The sequence below is a fragment of the Orbicella franksi genome, chromosome 9, assembly GCF_964199315.1.
Source record: "Orbicella franksi chromosome 9, jaOrbFran1.1, whole genome shotgun sequence".
Classification (NCBI taxonomy): domain Eukaryota; kingdom Metazoa; phylum Cnidaria; class Anthozoa; order Scleractinia; family Merulinidae; genus Orbicella; species Orbicella franksi.
This window is the reverse complement of record NC_138153.1, coordinates 21,740,565-21,760,761: the sequence shown is the minus strand read 5'-3', so window position 1 is coordinate 21,760,761 and position 20,197 is coordinate 21,740,565. Positions and strand designations below refer to the sequence as shown.

The 20,197-nt window shown below is 38.3% G+C and overlaps 1 protein-coding gene and 1 pseudogene across 1 annotated transcript in view; one reads left to right on the top strand and one right to left on the bottom strand.

The window, feature by feature from the left end:
* The window catches only part of LOC145497903 (periodic tryptophan protein 2 homolog), a 135,948-nt gene extending 116,833 nt beyond the window's left edge, over positions 1–19,115 (top strand). The window contains exons 18-21 of the mRNA XM_081477780.1: positions 13,212–13,277; positions 14,392–14,610; positions 17,687–17,912; positions 18,886–19,115. Coding sequence (XP_081333906.1) covers positions 13,212–13,277; positions 14,392–14,610; positions 17,687–17,912; positions 18,886–19,021 — 647 coding nt within the window. The 3' untranslated portion in view covers positions 19,022–19,115. The remainder of the gene's footprint in view (positions 1–13,211; positions 13,278–14,391; positions 14,611–17,686; positions 17,913–18,885) is intronic.
* Positions 19,116–19,252: 137 nt separating this feature from the next.
* The window catches only part of LOC145498547 (uncharacterized), a 3,007-nt pseudogene continuing 2,062 nt past the window's right edge, over positions 19,253–20,197 (bottom strand).

Here is a 20,197-nt window from a genome sequence, read left to right as displayed (position 1 = left end):
AACTGTAACAATCTCTTGATGTTTTTTTTTATAACAATTACCTACACCACCTAATGGTATTGTAGGCGGTAATCCAACCACAGACAAAGCTGAACGTAAGCTGGCACTTGAAAAGGCTGCTGAAAGAAAATTAGAGCCCCCAGCACCCCAGTTAACTACCTTTTTTGCTCTTTTATACTTTTTGGCCACAAGTCGGTAGTGGTTAACTTTTTGCGCTAATGTGAGGGCAATGTCATTTATTTTTCCAAACAGAAATTGTCAGGTTGATTGGGAAGTTGCGGATAGATCTTTTGTGTTGAAACAATTCTGGGGCAGTTGGCAACACATTCGCTGAGGACATTAAGTTGTATGTATCAGTTTTTTTTATTTTTTTCTAATTCAAATTCAAGTGACAAGTCATTGAAATCAAAAACTTCACCTTCATTGTCTCTCACAGAAATTGTAAAGCTATTTATGAAGTTTCCGGTCGAACATTCACGCAGAATATTTTGTGGAGGCAGTATATAGTTAACTTTTTTTAAGGCGGACCTTTCATGTCTAATTTAGCCAAAACACCAGATCTCTTCCCGTTTTTGGTTTTCTTGATCGGATCACAATGAATGAAGTAGGTGCTTGGGCTGTTAAGAGTGAATGCTGATAAAAATCGACCGAAATTGCCTATCAATAGCACAAGTCGAAAAATTGATTTCACTTGTATTTTGCCCATAGATAGGTCATAGTAAGAATAGAAGTGGACCATAGTTTCTGCTAATACGGCTTTCTTTGGTAGAAATATGCCAAAAACGATTTCGTCCGAATTGGGCTCAAAATCTACTTCCAGGTTTTGCTGAATTTTCTGAATATTTGATTGCCTTGCACTCCGCACAACAGCTACCTGATAATCTTTCAGTGGATTTTATATTCAGCTCAGGTCTTCATGGTATGAGTGAGTGAAAAATAAAAAAAATTGAGATGAGATTGAGATGAGATCAAAGACACACTCAAAACTTTACAATGTGTTGAAAGGGAATGATTGCATTATAACATCGCCATATTTTTCCGTGGGCTATAATTGAAAATGCTTTAAAAACAGTTTACATTCACTTGTTTGAAAATCAAGAAATATCTCTGGGGAAATGGCTTTAAGAAGCCCATCTTGGCCTGTTTATCTTTATCTTTGTAACATGTTCACTACAGGAACTTTGTCCTTTGATCTTCGCGACCCAAGACAAAAATTCTATTTACCGAAACCAAGAACTGACTGCCTGAAGCGTAGCTTCAGCTACAGCGGAACTTCTCTTTGGAACGATCTTCCAGAAGAACTTCGCGCTACAAAATCTCTAGTTATCTTCAAGAGAAGCATTAATAAATGGTTCTCTGCATCGGACTTCCACACAGCAAATATGTAAACCAGTAAATAGAAAATTTTGCATGTGATGTATTTCTTTTTAAACTTGTGGATACGCAAAGCGTAGAAACGTGTTTGTTGCGGGGACTCCAATATGCAAATGTATCACACACTCACTCAGGTGTAGACACTGTTCATAATTAGTCAGGCCGAACGAGAGCGCCCGAGCCCGACACCATATTGGAATAGTAACCATGCAGTCAGTGCTAGCCTCGCTATCTTGTTTGCGTGGTTACTACTCAATGCGTGCATCGAGCCAGCCCGAATGATGATTTTGTAGCTTTTACATGACCATTAATATTAGGTCTTTTGCTAAATTGAAGTGGAGTTGACTTCGAATGTTCGAATTAGTCAGTGTTTCTGCCAGAACGCGCCATTGCGGGAATCCCACGTTACAACCAGAGATGGCCCCCAGAAAAACAAAGAAAGGGTCAATTTGGCCCTTTCCTTTTACAACACTCCAGGCTTAACACAGGCATAATATTTTAAAAGCCATTCCAGGGCCGAAAATTGCAATCGATACAGTCGCCAATGCAAGAAGCATTTCATCCTTGGCAACCAAAAATTCTGGTTTAGTCGCCATATTATGGCATAATGGCGACTACATTTCTGTGTTGACGATCAATAAATTAACGGTTATTTTGTCACACATTATGCTCTTCTAGAGAATCATATTGAAAGATCTTTGCTTCTAAAACATTCAACATAAGAAAAGAAGTCAACCCGTCCTTTTGCTTTGCTGTATTGATTCTCTCACCAATGGCTGGCCGTGTTTGAAATCACCCTATAATGCATTGCAAACCCTTGATCATTGACTACGTCATGTATGCGTACAGATTGTTCTCGTGTAATGCACGTATCCTTCATACTAGTATCTGATTCAAAAGAAACTTTATTGAGTAGAAACACTTCACTTCAAAAAGCACTTACTATTATATTTTATCATAGATCCTAATAAACTGCTTTATTTTCCTTGGTACCCTGATGCATTTTTTCCTTCTGTAGCTTTCAATTTGTTGGCCCCTAAAAAAGATCTTCAGGGGCCACTTTGGCCCTCAAGTAAAATTTTCTGGCTGAAACACTGATTAGTACTATGGCCAACTTGAGGGCTGAAGTTCACGAGCATTTGACTCATCAAGGCATTAAAAATGACCAGGAGATGTGTATTTGTTTGCTGGAAAGGGACTTGCAAATGAGTAAATCCCATGCTAATGTGGTAAGCTTTGATGAGAATGTGTCTTATTCGTCGACCTTACTGAACTTATATGAGCGAAATGAACAATTTTTAATGAACGAAACAGCTATTGAAAACAGGACAAACATCGGCACCATAATATAATACTGTAATTTTGTTTTTACCATCTAAACCTGAGGCCAGCTGAAGTATTGTTTTAAATAGAAGCTAAGCTTATGACGTTGTGTCAGCCTTGCAGTAGTCTTTGACTTATTATCGTTTTACTTTTCTCGTTTGGCTCATTAAATTTCCTGTGAGATCCAACATTCAATCAAGCAGGACCTTTGTTCAGAGCTTTGCAGTTTATAGCACTTAAGTTTTCCATGTTGAGTTGTCCACGTTCAACCGAAATCGATTTAAGTTTAGATTAAAGTTGTGTTCCCTATACTTGTCTTGCCTATTTTATTGCTTTGATCTGAACTCTGAGTGGGATGTGAAATGCACATAAACTTGGAAAAAAATTCCCAAATACTTGATTTTGATAAGCTTAAATGATTTTTACCCTGTCTTTTGTTTACACTTTTGCTTCCTGATTTAAAACATAACAATGGGAAAGAAACCCCCTGTGAGCTCGAATTTTTTGGAATGTTTGCAAAAGAGGCTACTTATTTTGATGTATTTTACATGCAATGTATATAGAGACGAGCGGTCCCACATTGGAAAAGAAGTGTTGTCTCATAAGAAACCTTACCTATAGCCTTGAGTGAAATGCAATGAAACAGGTCTGTAAGCTTGTACAACTTGAATACATGCAAATTTTCCCAGCGGGCAGACAAAGAGTACTCTATGAATTTTTTGGCAGGAGTGTCCTCTGTGACCCAAGAACCCTTAACCTTTACCACTCTGTGTTCAGCTACAATTTTGCCACCCTAGCTATTCTGGACGTATATGTTTGTAATATGTGTGCAACAAAAGCCAACGAAAAAAGCTTACTTTTGAGATGAGTACGACCTTGCGTGGTACAAACGCGGCTTGTTTTAAGAACCTTAAATAATACACCAATAATTGCAAGTTCACCAACATGTTTCATCTCTAGATTACTTAATCCACGAGTTTAGCCATAGGTCTCCTTTGATTTCTATTATTGTCATATTGATATTTTTACCATGTTTTAAATAAAGTTTTCGTTCATTCATTCATCAATTTTGTCCAAAATCCGCCGTTGGAATGTAATCAATGTTTCCAACAACTCGCTCAGAGAAATCTTTAGAAACGTCGTATGTGGAAAAAAAAAGTGAAAATGTTTTCTTTTTGTGTAAGTTCATATAAAAGCAGACATTATGACCAGACATAATGTAATTTATGTCAAGGTGTTGTTCTCACATGATTTTCCCTTGGTGAAGGTAGTGCCATAGTTAACTATGGTTGTACAGGTACCTGTTGTCAGCATTGAGCAACTATATAACGTTACTCAAGTGATTTTCTCTTCTCCCCTCACCATCAGATCAAGCAGATCGATCACAAGTAAAATCCCTCCCACCTCCTCCCCTGTCGTCTTCCAATGGATTATTACTTTCTTGCTTTGATCTATTGTTGGTTAGCTTTTGGCCTATTTTTTGGGGTGTCTACAAAACGAAGACCTAAGACCTAAGACCCAAAAACGAAGACTTGTTTTTTTACAGGCCTATCAAACCAGAGACAGTCATTCGGGTCAACACTTTTCTTCAGACACCAACTGATGCAAAATCAATGGGGTCTTCATTTTGTAGTTAAGGCCAGCTCAAACTACAAAACAAAGACCCCCGCTTAAATGCTTTGTTTGTTGTTAACTGACGCAAAATCAATGGGGTCTTCGTTTTGTAGATAACGCCAGCTCGAACTACAAAACGAAGACCCCTGCTTAAATCCTTTGTTCGTTGTCAGCTGACGCAAAATCAATGGGGTCTTTGTTTTGTAGATAAGACCGGCTCGAACTACAAAACAAAGACCCTCACTTAAATGCTTTGTTCATTGGTGCACACTCACAACTGGGAAAATTCTTTCCTCTGTTGTTAGGAGATGTTGTTGATAGATACAACAAAGTCATAAATATACATGCACCAGACAGATTTAACAGCAGTTATAGAGTCGAAATTAGACCCCCATGTGCGTGTTTCTGAAAAATATCTAAGGGTGAGTACAACCCAATTACAGGAAGCGGCACAGGGCGAGGACTTCTTCGCACTAAATTTTCTATATGTATAAGAAATGAAATATTACTACAGAGAAACTTCTTTGCACTAAATTTTTATATGTATTAAAATTATATTTTTATCACTGAGAACTGGACAGAGCGAAGACTTCTTCGCAGCAAATTTTTTATATGTATAAAAACATATTTTTTTATGATAGAGAACTGGACGGGGGGGAGACTTCTTCGCACTAAATTTTTTTATATGTATCAAAACTATATTTTTATCACAGAGAACTGGACAGGGCAAAGACTTCCTCGCACTAAATTTTTCATATGTATGAAACTATAATGTTATTACATTTTGCATCACAGAATAAAGGTCTAAGCACAATTTTTTTATATAGTACTATCTCACTTTGCTGCCAAATTTGCACATGTGTAAATACCGCGATCCAAGAACAGGGGATTAGCTGATAAAAACAAAGACCCCATTGATTTCGCATCAGCTGACAACGAACAAAGCATTTAAGCAAGGGTCTTCGTTTTGTAGTTCGAGCTGACCTTATCTACAAAACGAAGACCCCATTGACTTCGCGTCAGCTAACAATGAACAAAGCATTTAAGCAAGGGTCTTCGTTTTGTAAGTTCAAGCTGGCCTTATCTACAAAACAAAGACCCTGTTGATTTCGCGTCAGCTAACAACGAACAAAGCATTTAAGCGGGGGTCTTCGTTTTGTAGTTCGAGCTGGCCTTAACTACAAAACGAAGACCCCATTGATTTTGCATCAGTTGGTGTCTGAAGAAAAGCATTGACCCGGTTTGACTGTCTCTGGTTTGATAGGCCTGTTAAAAAACAGGTATTCATTTTTGGGTCTTAGGTCTTAGGTCTTAGGTGTTCGTTTTGTAGCCACCCTTATTTTTTGCCACCCCATTGTTTTTTAAAGGACTTAGTTTGTTAGGTTTATTTGCTGTATAGAGATTCTCTTGATTTGTTTACATTAAACCTGCTACTATGGTGGCCAAATTCATCCAACGCAGTTGTCTGGTTTATTTAGACTTTGCCTATTGGCAATTCAACTAGATTTCAAGCAAAGCTCAGGCTTGAGGACTTCCTTGAGAGATGGCTCTGTTTTTTGGTAAAACACATGCCTTGATATAAATATTATATTTTTTTCGTTTGTGTTGCAAGACCCACAACATCCCTGATAAAGAACATGACTGCAGGCTGCTTGGGAGATGACTGTACATGTTCCACATAGCTTGTTCATTTCCAGAAGATGTGTCACTAAATACTTTTGCTGATTACCAATGGCCATTTAAGAGATAAATTTAACCAAATTTAACCAATTCTCTATGGTTTATGACAATTAGATCATTGACAAATAATTAATTCAAGTGGAAATGTGATAAATTATACCAAAAAACTGCTAACTGAGTGACACAGGCCAAGGCGGCCTACTTTTAAAAACCATTTCCCCAGATATATTTTTTGATTTTCCAACAGGTGGGTGGATAGTTAACCCATGGAAAGTGTTTTTATGGCATTTAAGGTTATAGCCCATAGAAAAATTTCATTTCGGGCTCAAAACTAACTTCGATTTATTTTATATTTCATTCAGTCATACTATGAAGATCTGAGCTGAATAAAGAAATCATTGAAAGATTCTCAAATATCTGAGCCCAGTGGGGGTGAAATCATTTATAGCAAATTCCTTCCAAAAAACCCCGTATTGGCAGAAACTATCGTCTGTTTCTTTTCTAGCTAGGGCTAATCTATGGGCATAAAATGTGGGAAATCGATTTTTCGAATTGTGCCGGTGTTTTATAGGCAGTGGCCCTTAAGCTTTTTGATGTACATTGTTCCACTTCGTGTCAACCCACTACCAATCAGCATAGCAAATCGTGACTAACTGAATTTTTTTGCAAGTCTGTTTCTCCAATTCCCAGTTTGTAATTTTTAGTACAGAATTGGGTTTATTCGTTTCTATTTCCACTTTAGCCTTATTCTCATATTAAAACTGGCTGTTAGCTCTCTTGCAATGCTCTCAACAGTGTAACACCCCTCAGATAGAGATACAATACATTCACCAGAATTTTTAAACAACATTGTCGCAACGCGTTCCGAATTGTGCCAGGAATTGAAAAGAGAACCAGATATAAGTTTGACATAGTGTGCTTTTGGGATTGGTTCCTCGAAGTCAGCTGTCCAGTCATTCTTCGGAGCCACAACATTTAGCACAACCATTCTTATATTATACAAATAAAAGCATAATTATGTTAAATGGACTTCTACAAGGACCTTGAAAAAATGGATGCAAATGCTGGAGGCAAAAAATAAAGCAACCAAAGCCCAGACAGATACTTGGGAAATACAGTAGAAACCTGATATCTCAAACCCTCAGTTTCTCGAACCTCCCAATAACTTGAACCAGTTGTCATTTACCTTGGATTTGCTTCACTTTAACACACTAAATAATTTTACCCCCGATTTCTCGCACCCTTGATTATTCGAAACTCCCGTAAACTTGAACCAACTCTTGGATCCCATGGGAAAAAATAAACCCTCGATAACTCTAACCTTTGAAAGCAGTGGTTACAATTTAATAATTCCTCGCTTAGAAGCAAATATTAAACACTTCCAGACAAGTTTCTCCTTCCTATGTTTAATACAAAGCAAGTGACAAATCTGTCAAGTCAAATCAGCTGCAGCAAGCAAGTGACAAATCCGTCATCAGTTACTAGAAATACAATGTTGCTATTGGAGAATCAAATGCCTCGGATTTCAGATCAAAAGTTCCTTTGTTCAGTTGTTGTTTTGAAGCTCTTGTTCTAATAAATTGATGAATTTTGTTGGCCCTTTAAAATGAAAAGTGCACGGCACTTGCACGCCTTTGCCATCCCCAAGGTTGATGGCTTCTCCTGATGATGATGATGATGACGATGACTACAACCACGACCACGACCACGACGACGCCAACAACGACGATAATAACAAAGATTTGGAAATCGAGATAGAGAGAATGTGGGTGCTCAAAACAACAACAGTCCTGGTGGTTATAGGAGCCCTCGGTACCATCAAGAAGGACATGGAAAGCTACATCAACAAAATCCCTGGCAACATCAACATACATGAACTTCAGAAAATAACTCTCCTTTCTACCACCCACCTTCTCAGGCGGGCCCTCTCCATCAAGTAGAAACCCTCTTTGCCTGCCAAAGTCCATGGTTTGGACTCGGATGCTGCGAGAGAAAATCACCCACAATGACACTAATAATAATAATAATAATAATAATAATAATAATAATAATAATAATAATAATAATAATAATTATAGTAATCAACTTTATTTATTGAGGGTAGCACACAACAGTAGTAACTGAAAAACCAGTGGCCCTCATATAAATATTTACAGAATAAAAAAGATGACAAGTTAAAAATTAAAAATGGAGAAACTGATTCTCAAATATGCAACAATTGTATAAAAAAAATGAGATATGAGTTACACTAGAATATTAAAAAGCAAAGCATTAAAAAGCAAAGCATTGGATCAAGTCTAACAATTAAAACAAGAAAATTGAAAAATTAAAAATTAACTTGATAAAATGGTCCAATTCCTAATAACTGTCCGTAAAATGTTTAAAAATGGATTTTTTGAAGCTTGTAAGGTTAGGTTGGTTTTTGATATGGGCGGGCATCATATTCCAGAGGTGGCTAGTCGATACTGAGAAAGACCTTCCACTCTCAGACTCCCGTTTGAATTGGGGGCAGACAAAGTTTAATTGACCATGTCTGCTTGTTCTTCCGTTAACATCTGCGTTTCTAATAAGCATCTAGCTAAGATAAGATGGGCACTCCCCTAAACTCAGTTTATATACCAATATTGACTTATTTATTTTCACTTCATGGTAAAATAGAACCCAACCTAATTGTTTAAAAAGTTCCACACTGTTGGCTTTTGTGTCAGCACCCAGTACTACACGGGCTGCATATCTCTGTAGCCTGGACACCTTCTGAATGTTTTCTACAGAGCAGGATGTCCACACAGTGGAGGCGTACCTCATCAGCCCTCAAAAAAGTGACTAGTTTTCCTTTTCTTCAAATTTCCCACAACTTTGTCACCATGCACTTCACAAACAACATATTTGTCAACTCATTACACAATACTTTTCTTAAGGAATGTTTTTTTCTGGTGTGAATGTATAACCGATGCGTAGAACTACAGCCTGTGTTCTAGTTCAATTTGTTGCATTTTAGCATATTCTGATACCACCTTCGATTTCTAGAACCAGATTTTCATTTCCCTTGGAAGTTTGAGAAATAGAGATTTTACTCTATTCACAAAACAGTTCCCAAACGTGGACAAAAGCAAGTTCATTGCGCAAATTGATGTTGATAAAATGCTCAACGTAAGTGCAGAAATATTTTTCAAAGAAAAACTGGGATCTTTGCAGAGCGTTTTTGGCTCAGACAGAAAATGTTGGTCCGGAGAAATGAAAAACGCTCTCGGTTTGATGGGTGTGACAGGTTTCCCTTATCAATATTATCGTTGCCGATGAAAACTCAAAAACCTTTACCAATCCCAGTAAATTTAACAGAAGGGGCTTCAAGCATGAAGAAAATATTCAATGGGAAAACGAAAATTTACGTGACCCCAGATCAATATTTTATGACAAAATTCAGAGAAATATTTCATAAAACCAGACTCCAACACACATCAGCGGTAGAATCAAAACTGTGGTTGGCAGGCGTGAACATGAAATATTGGCCTCAGCAACTCAACTTTGCTGTTTTCTGTGCAACAGAAGGTTGTGGGATTTCTTGCAAAATCTTTGACAGGGGTCTATCTATGCCACCACAAATAAGAGCTTTTTATATCTTCCACGTGTATTTCACCACCAGGATAATTTTGTACCAGCTAGGCAGTATTCAGAGCATAAGCACTTTGCCTGGAGATCCAACATTCGATCAATTTTATAATCATTATGACAAAGCCTCATACAAAAGGCTATGCAATGAGTTCAGAATGAGCCATTAAGTGATTTCCGCTTCACACACGGAGCAAACAAGGGTCTGGGAAGCATATACCTTTACGTGGCATATAAGGGTGCTGTGAAAACAGAATTTGTTTACTCAGGGTTCAATAAACTCTCAAATGAAGACAGTAAAGCAATCAATGGAAACCTGATCAATTACATCAAGCCGGATGGTGTTGCTTCCAACCAGTTAGATTGGGTTTGCCCCAAAAACAGCCTTTGGTTTGATGCAGGCGGGACTTTCATGTATTAATCATTCAATCTAAACATTTGTTTACTGCATCTCGGGGTCACAGGTCAATGTATGGAGCAGTGTTCTTGGCGCAGGCGGAAGAGTGAATGAGGCACAGAGCAATTTTCTTGTTGGCGTGGTAGGAGTTGTGGTTTTGCTGTTTATGGCATGGCGTTAATGTCACTTTTCAATGTACTTTTCATCCATAAAGGCTACCACTGCCCAAATCAAGAGGGCTTACTACTTGCCCAGCTGTTTTGAAAAGGAAGCTCACAATCAAGCCAATAAACCCTGGCACCATAAAAACAATTTTTGCGCCTATGCCCTTAAGACATGTTTCCCAAAACTTTGCCGGTGGCTTTCAAAGCACTGGTAATGGAGCCAATGACCCGATTGTAACTCTAGTGGCAATAACAATACCAGGCACTGTCATACCATATTTTTTAAAGATCACTTTGATTCTCTCAAAGAGAGGCCGCACCTTTTCTCTTTCTGCAATCTGAGTTTGCAAACTCGTAAGCTCCTTGTTTCTTTCTGCCACTCTGTCTTTTGTGGCTTCTTTGTCCGAGGGAAAGGTATTCTCATCTTAGATGATCGCCTGATCTTCCTTGTTTTGGCATTGAAGCTCGCTTTCGTTCTCTTTCAGGTCATCCAACGTTTTTGTGTCGTTTAGCCTTTCTTCCAAGGCATTTATTTCACTTTCCTTTGCTGTGATACTGATGTATGAAGTTGCCAAGCAGAGAGGTTTCTCCATAACAGGTTTCTGGCAGCCTGGTCTGCTTGTGCTGCATCGTTTGCATTTCAATTTGTTCACCTCTATTGTAGGGCGTGGACGTTGCAGGAGTGGGCGCCGTGGCAGGCTGAAATAGTTGGGCTGTGTTGACCACTTAAAAATGTTCGGTGTGTAGCCAGGAATGTTAAAAATTGGTAAAAAAGGAAAGGAATTAAATGGTTGTCACTGGCTAAAAATATGGTTATCGGACGTTTCGGCCACTACTGTTGCCTTCTTCAGCAAAAGATGGAAAATGCAAATGTTAAACGGCGTCCTGTTAGAATATGTAATAGATGTGTGATAAAACTAAATGAGCAATAGTCTCTAGAGTATTCTTAATGAGTGTAAAAATTAACATTTGCATTTTCCATCTTTTGCTGAAGAAGGCAACAGTAGTGGCCGAAACGTCCGATAACCATATTTTTAGCCAGTGACAACCATTTAATTCCTTTCCTTTTTTACCAGTGTTGACCACTTGTTCATCATCATCATCATGGTTGTGGTCAACACTATAGTCAAGGTCTGGATTCTCGTTGTCAAAGGTGCCACCTTCCATTGTATTTCACATTTTTTTGGAAATGTTTATAAATGCTGTGCAAAGACAACCTTCGCCCAACACACAATGAAAAGACATTCGGTGCCATGAAGGCCAATCACACAGTCAAGCACAGAGGCGTACAGGCCAGTTACAGAAATTTTTGAAAATTTTCGGGCAAAGGGCTGATGATTCAGGCAAATGTACTTGGAAGAAAACATTCCAAGAGGTAGTCAAAGCCAGGCTTGTAGGCTACTTTCTCTGACGTTTGCCTTGTCAAGACAGAGTTAAGGTCAAATGATCTAATGATCCAGGAAATCTGTTTTGAAAAAGCCATGTATCATTTAAAATGTGTATCATGAAAATCCGCGAGATGGATATTACTTCCATCGATAAAACAATGACAGAATCAAAGCTAACTAAGACCTAGACTTTTGTTTTTGTGGTTGCTCTGAAAAGAGCCGTTTTGAATGGCTCAACAAAGAGCTGTTTTCAATTTTCTTCTCGTACGAGGAAGAATTTACTGTTTCTTTTATAAGTTTCTGATTTTACTAGGCTGTTGATCAAGGCCATAGAGTATGCATGGTTTCAAAATAATTACAGTGGAATCCCAATTTCTCATTTTTTCGAACCGTTCTGATAATAGTTTTATTAGACGTGAGAATTGTGAACGTTTTTGTTTTTACTGCGATTTGAGTGCATTTGTACAATACATGCTTTCGGGCACTGTGTAATGTAATTTTTTAGGGCGATAAGGTCACCCCCCCCCCCCTCCCCCAAGTCCGAAGGAGCCCATACGCCTATGGTCAAGCACATTACCTTTGACCACATTGAAGCCAATCCCAGCGAGATGCTGTATTTTTCAGTACCTAAGCTGAACAAGAACGAGGTCATCGTGCCTGGCTCTCTAGCACTTCGCTTTGACATCAACCTTTCTGGAGGACACGCCAACGACTTTTTTGTTCAGAACGTCACGCGGGCGCTTGTAGACAAGCTGGTTGTGAAGTTTGGGGATACTGTCCTGCAGGACACGGTTGTAATGAAAACAGCTTCGGATTGGCAGCTGAAGCATATTGAAAATTAACTAGACAGTGTTGGTCTGTATTTTGTTGGGTATGTGCTTGTCATAAATTAGCAGGGATTAATGAAGTTTGCATGCTAAATTTAGGTCTGATAAAAAAATCAAAATAACTAACCAAAGCACCGCAAATAACTTTATTTCACCGAACACCATAGCATGAAAAACACAAACATGATGCACCAAAGGGTTTCAGATCTCCACAACACGGCAAGTTGGGATTTTATTCACCACAGCCCTGCTTTCAAACAAAAGAACAAGCTTAAATTTTGGCCTGTAGGGAATTATAAAGCTTCCGTCAATCAATCAATCAATCAACTTTATTTAGAGAGGGTGACACAGGACAGTATAAACTGATAAACTAGTGGCCCTCTGTGCTAAAAATCTACGAGCAATTATAAAGTAACTAAGTATAGTACAAAGTATGAACAATAGAAAGTTACAATAAAAAGTTACAAAAAAATGTATGTATATTCGATGGCTATATGGGATTATGCAATAATTGCACAATCCCACAATAAAAAGTGCCTCAACCCCCCCCCCCCCCCCCTTACGTATGATTGTGTGGAGTTCATTAAGAAAAATATTGGATTTGCCACAGCTAGTTATTTCTGTCCTAGGGCTTTGACAGGATGGCTTTGTCTTTTAGACAAGAAAGTAGTTATATACTTAAGCCCAGCCATTATCAGTCGTTCTTGTTGTCAAATATACTGTAGCAAGAAACCTACTTTACTGTAGCTGAACAAAGCCCAGGTGTATTTAATAAAAGACCTAAAGCTTATAAGAATTGTTCATGACAGGAAATTTAATGTTTGTTAATTTGCAGGTGATATGAGCTCACGCAGAACCTTGCCAGAAGTCAGAGTGAATTCACTGCAGTTTTCACCCACAGGTGCACTAACAGAATTGTTCCTTATGAAGAAATGAAATTATATGATTGATTATATCACAGGTAGCCCAAGCTCGATATATGAGAAGCTCAAGTTTTTGTTGACCTCTGTACTGTCCCGTAGTTTGCGTGATTTGCATATTTACAAGGATTTGTATGGGGAGAGAAATATAGCCGAAAATTGCAAAAATTCACGGTTGAACTTTAATATAAATTGCTTAATTACCTGAACTCCAGTGGTGCTTCTTTCGCATTCTGTGTGGTTTTCTAGCGGATTTGTTGCGTTTCCATCGAGTTATAGTTCCATTGTTTGCTGTCTCATTTTCAGAGAGAGAGCAAACGGTGGAACTATAGCTCGATGGAAACGCAACAAATCCGCTAGAAAACCACACAGAGTGCGAAAGAACCACCACTATAGTTCAAGTAAGCAATTTTTATTAAAATTCAACAGTAATTTTTCGCAATTTTCGGCTCTATTTCTCTCCCCATACAAATCCTTGTAAATATGCAAATCACACAACTACAGGGGTCAACAAAAAATTGAACTTCTCAGATATCTACCTTGGGCTACCTGTGATAATATGAAAGATCAAATATCATCTTTCGTGTATTCATTTGTATTCTTCACCATCTACGGGAATATTACGATCTCATAAAGTGACCAGCCCCCAGTTGGCTTGATAGCACCGGTATCGCAGAGGTCATGGGTTCGAATTCCGCATTTTACAAAATATGATCTTTCATATATTCATTTTTATAATTGTTCTTTGTCTTATCATCTACACTGTTTTGGTGTTATGATATATTGTTTTTACAACTGAGCTACTTGCCATACCAAATTACATGTTTTCAAACATTACAATTTGGGGTCAAACCAGGTTTGTAAAGGGTTTCCAATAGGTTCACAAAAGGTTTCTTAAAGTGTTTCCAAAGGATACCTAGGGGTTTAAGGTGTTTGTAAAGAGTACTAAAGACTTTTTATTCCTTGATACGCCTTGATGAAACCTTAGCGGCATGTACAACAAACAACGGAGACTGTGGTTTAAAGAGGTAAATATATATTATATGAAATCTTTACAGGAATGAAAGTATATTTTTGAAACTGTTTGTCCCTTAGGTCAGTCATGGGCAGCAGCTTGTACTGAAGGGCTAGTCTTATATTCTTTGGAATCTGATATTGTATTTGATCCATTTCAACTGGACTGTGACATAACCCCTGACAAAATCCTGCAAGCTAGCATTAACAAGGAACACACCAAGGCACTGGTAATGAGCCTCAGAATAAATGAACTAGGCTTGGTTTGTCAAGTTATGGAGGAAGTGAAACCTAGGGATAGTAAGTGTCACCTCTCTCTGTTTTATCAGCGTGATGAAAAATACTATTGTATTTACAAACTTAACTTGGCCATCAAAAACTGGCCTGGATTTTCCCCACGAAGGTTACATTTTTTTTGGTGGGTATGCTATTTACATGTAGTCGTTTGTCCCTTAGCTAAAATAAACTTGGGAATTTGGAATTCGAAACAATATTCAGTTAGTAAATAGTCGACCTCTCGCCTTACTGTTTTGTATCCGTCCTTTTTAGTGCAGAGGGCATTATTGGGATGGTTTGTGGGCTAATATCCGCTATGACATTAAGGCAGTAACGTGTAAACTTTAATGTTTGTTTAATTAATTAATATCAATTAATTAAAAAAAAGGTGAGAGAGTCAACAAGAATTCCCGTCTCCGAAGTTCAGACAACCCTCAGATCTCCAATGTAATGTTGTTTATAAAATCCCATGCAAAGACTGTCCTTGGAACTACATAGGAGAAACCGGAAGATGTTTCCAAACCCGAAAAAAGGAACATCAACGAAGTTTGAAGAACTATACAAAGGGCTCAAATGTCGCAAACCATGCGTGGCAAAACAACCCCTCCATTGACTTCGATAATGCTTGTGTTATTGACAAAGGCAGTTACCGCGTTCGAAAAACACCAGAACCCTGGCACACAGCTAAAACGCGGATAATAACTCAAAACCGTTGCCTACCCAATACTCCATTTTACTGTGATTAGACCTTATTTACATTTTTATTTTTTAGCTTTTTTCACACTTCTATTTGTATTCTACTTTTATAAAATTTTTCGCACCCCTTTTCGTATATATTCCGTCCGCGTGCTTACAGTTTTCATTCGTTAAAGGCTATAGACTGGTAGCCGAAAGCCTATGTTTTTAATCTTTTTTAACCAGAGAACGTTTTTTTCACTTTAATATCAATTAGTTGATTAGTCTTCAGGCAAGAAAGTGGTTTGGGAGGGTAGGTGCCTGTGCGCACTACGTAAAAACGCATGTCACCCACCTTACTGTAATTATAATATCACAAAGCTATATATTTGGTTTAGCAAACCTCTTGTCATCCTTTTGGTACTATTCTCTTTAGAACAAAACCAATTTTTCCTAAACTCATGCGCAGCTTATTTAGCGTTCGTGCCAACTATATATTAGGTGAAAGATGCATTTCATTTGGGATCACACGACGCGAAAATGTTGAGTGGTTTTCCTTGTGGTAGAACCCAACATGTAAGACGCAAGCGTTCTAGCATTGTTAGCGTGGTATACTCCGTTTTCATCCCCAGAGCCACGTGTTTTTTATATGTCGTGTGACAGCAGTTATTTTTCGGGTAACGTCACTTCCCCCGCTTTAGTGCAAAAAAACGCTACTGTGACTGAGTATCTTTGAGAATTGCCCCTAGCTCGGTTCAACAAATATCATCTGCTATTATCAAACTTTGCCAGAGTTCAAATAGGTCCTTTGCAGCTGGGGTCACGTGACCAAATTTTTGCGAGAAAATTTTTTGTATTATGGGCTATAGCTTAAAGAATGCCAGAAATGGAAAGAGCGCATCGAAAATACCAAAGTGGCAAAGTTTGAGGCCCCTGGAATTAAAGAGTAAGTTTATACTACAGTTTGAATTTTCGGACAATTTAGAGGATTTGTATGTAAAATGTTGCTGGAGAGCATCTCCAGCAACTTTTTCATACAAATCTTCTTATTCTTTTAAAAATTCGGACCGTCATAAAATCTCCTTTAATGATGGGGGCCTCAAACTTGGCCATTTTGATATTATCGACATGCTTTTTCCATTTCTGGCATTCGTTAAGTTATAGCCCATAATTTTATGAAAAATAGGTCACGTGCTGACTTAGCTGCTAAGGATCTATTAAGAATGGAAACGTTTTGCTTCTCCCTAGCGGCTTATTTATTTCTCTTTCAATTGTCTCTATGAAAGAGACCAGAAAGTTCATATCTAGCGTAACTTTCCCGATTTAGTGGCATTAAAACTTGTCAAATTGTAAATTTGTGCCAAAAGAAACCAGGAAAGTGTTCAAATATTGCAGCAGAATTAACTGAAAGCGTAAATTAATTTAATCAGTCTTTGAGGGGACTTGTTCACCGATGTAGGATATATAAACTCGGTCAACTGAGTAGCGCAGACCTTTAATACTTCTTGTTGAAACGCTAACGCTTCTCAGTTGTATTAATCAATGTCACTGAGGTGGCAACTGTATAAGAACGTGGTATTCCGTGACTATTTGATAATTAAATTACTTCTTGTTTATCCGTAAAAAGAAAATTTGCGTTTTGAATAAAACAGAATCGTTCTCATAAGATATTTCTCATAAGATATTTAACTTTGGTCCATTTCCTCATGAGATATTTACTTTCTTCCATTTGTCTCTTAAGTTTTCGAGAAAACGAGGGTTTTATGTTACATACCTTTGCGAGGAAAACAAAAGTATCAAGTTACAAACGTTGGCGTGAAAAGTAAAATTGTCACATTTGCTACTTCATTTACTACATATTATTGAATCTTGAAATGAACAAAAATCGACGTAAAACACCAACGTAAACTGAATTTCAAAGCTGTCTTGACAAACAGTAATTGTAAGTTATTGTTGAACATCGAATGAAAATAGACATGGAACATACACACTGCTAAGATTGTGACGAGATCATGTCTTATCAAGGTTTGTGTCCGTTCATATTCTGGAAGGGGAAAAGCCCAAGGTACCAAAGTACCTGGAGTGAACACGACATGTCTGACTATCGTGCCAGAGTTATACATTGCACTCTGCACTCTCTGAGATTGTCTCACTAGTTGTCTCTGTCGCTTTCTTTTGGGGTTGTGTTGGCCGTTTAGTCACTTTTGTTCTATATCAATCTATCTCCACAGACAAGTAGCTACAAGTCAATATCAACTTCACTTTCCACATGAGGTCAAATATAAATTCAAAGGAGCAGCAGTGTATTTTAAAGCAAATCGACAATCAAAGTTGTACCGTGTTCTCGCTTTAATTGCTTTGACAGTAACAGATATTAACCACAATATTGCTATTATTAACCTCTATTTATATTTTGATCTATCAGTTGCTTTGGTGATACAGTCTTTGAGGGAACCCTTTACAGAACGACTGTTGCAGTTCATTGTGTTACAGTTGGAGAAGTCACGTCATCTTCATTTTTACCTTTTATGGTGCCATCAATTATTAACTGTCCATGGGCAAAAACTGAAGCTGCTGGTCAGTAAACTGTTGGTTATGTTGCGTAGTTTGCAAAAAAGCGTGACAAGACAACAACAGGACCTCAATAAAGTGTAAGTAGCCTACTCAAAGTAGAATTGACAGCAGAAGATTTTATTGGATGGCAGAACACCGATAAAGTACTTGTTAACTCCGACGAAGTCCTCAGTTTAAAACTGCCCACAAAATTTTGTAATTGCCCTGGAAACATTTTTGGACTCTGGATTTATGCGTCAGAAAAGCAAACAACAAATTGTTTTTTTTCTCTTTTTTTTTACATTGAACACGTGCGCAAATATCACCCTATAATTTCAGTACAAATGACGACCACGTTACCGAACGTGTATTTTCTAACACGTTCTTCTCTTTAATATAGTATAATATAGTGGCTTAAATCGAATAATGAGAGAAGGAAACTCTTGAAACGAAAAAATAAACAACATCGAGCCATCTTAACACTGCAATATTAGCAGTACATGTAAACTGCTTGTAACAGCTCAAATCACCTTGCATACCTTAAGGTCGGCACACACGAGGATGCTGCGACTAGTCCCTGCAACTAGTCCCCTGAAGAGTTTACACGAAGGGACTGGTCGCAAGGACTTGTCCCATGAACAGTTCACACGAAGCGTTTTGAGGAACAAGTCGCAGGGACTTGTCCCAAAAATTCAAACCAGTTTGAATTCGTGGGACTAGTCGCAGGGACTAGTCGCAGGGACTAGTCGCAGGGACTAGTCCCCTCGTGTGTGCCGACCTTTAAACTAAACAGACTTCAAATAAGCCTATGCTTTTAAAGTAATAAAGGTATACAAGCCGACCATGTGGTGTCACTGACCTTTTATGAATGTCATAGGTCAAACATGAAAAGTTTCAAGCTACTAAGTCAAAGTGCTTACCACGTAACGTTTTATTTTATAACTGTATGATATATCTCTACAAATTGCATTCCTTTTTGAAATCGGTAATTTCTGTGATTGGATTTAGCTGTTGGAGTGGTCTCTCTTTGGATAGCAGCAGCGTTTAATTTTTGTCTTCTCTTCCACACAGCTGTTCAAGTAACACCTATGCCCTCACCTACATCCTAGCCTGTGCTGATATACTTAAAGGCGACAGTAAGGGCAGTTCTGCCATAGAAACATCATCGATGCTTGTGGCTTCTGACAATGACCTGGACAATCTATGAAGGCTTCACAAATCCCTCCTTGAAATCACGTGTGAACGAACAATACGAGATCACTTCCGACCTTCTGGAGATTTCACATTAAATAAAAATTTTAACTCGTGCTCGTGGTTATTGTTCGTTTTCAGGTGAAATTAGTGTGGGAAACAAACTTTATATATAGCGATATGACGTTTCAATGTTTCCAACAAGTAGAGGGTGTGACAGTACCTTGCTGACAGAGGAATGTACATTAGTGGGGAAATATTTCTTGGAGTGTAAATTTCTAAAAATAACTAACCCAGAGGTTGTCTATTGTTACTACTAATGAATTCAGTGCGGATGTGTTCAGCATAACCATTACCACCGATTTCATTGATACGCGACCTTGAATCAAAATTCCCGCGAGCATGGCGATTGGCTTCCATCAATCATGCGCTCCTTATATGGTGTTATAGGAATGCTGCTCTTCTTTCCAAAAATATGGCGGCCAGTGTGTAGCCTGTTCGTCCATGGTTGCTTCTTCTTCAAGTTTACGTTGGCGAGTGGTGTATTTACTCGTGTAGGGGTTGAGCGTGAGCGCTTTAGCAAGACTTCTGCATGTGGGGTTGATATTTCTTAAGAAAAATTCGGAAAATTTACAGAAATACCTCCACGGTTGATTACCCAGCCCGGACGGGAAAAGTGGTGGTGGCTTAAAACAGTAATATTTGCGTGAGACGCCTGGGTCAGGTTGTTCAAATCATGATTAAGCTAATCCAGGATTAGCGTAAATTTTTAATTCAATTTTGTAACTTTTCAGTGAAGTTTTCTTGTAAATTTTTTGTCCTTCAATTTTGGCTTTGACCAACGTCAAACTCCAAGAAACATTGAAAGTGAAAACACTTTTATTCAAGAGAAATTAGAACTTTGATTAACTTTTAATCCTGGAATTCATGGCGTCATCAGGTTCATTAAGTTCGTCCAGTAGCGTTTTGAGACCTCTTCCATAAATCAAGTGGGATGGCGTCAAGACTTCCTCTTCAGCCTTGTTGTATTCGTACGTCAGTGGTCTCGAGTTGAGTGTACATTCTATTTCCGTTAGGAGAGTCTACAATTCATCGAATGTCAGCCGTGCGTTCCCCAGTGTCTTTCTTAAACATCCCTTTACACTGGCTACCATTCGTTCGAAAAATCCTCCCCACCAGGGTGCCCTTTCTA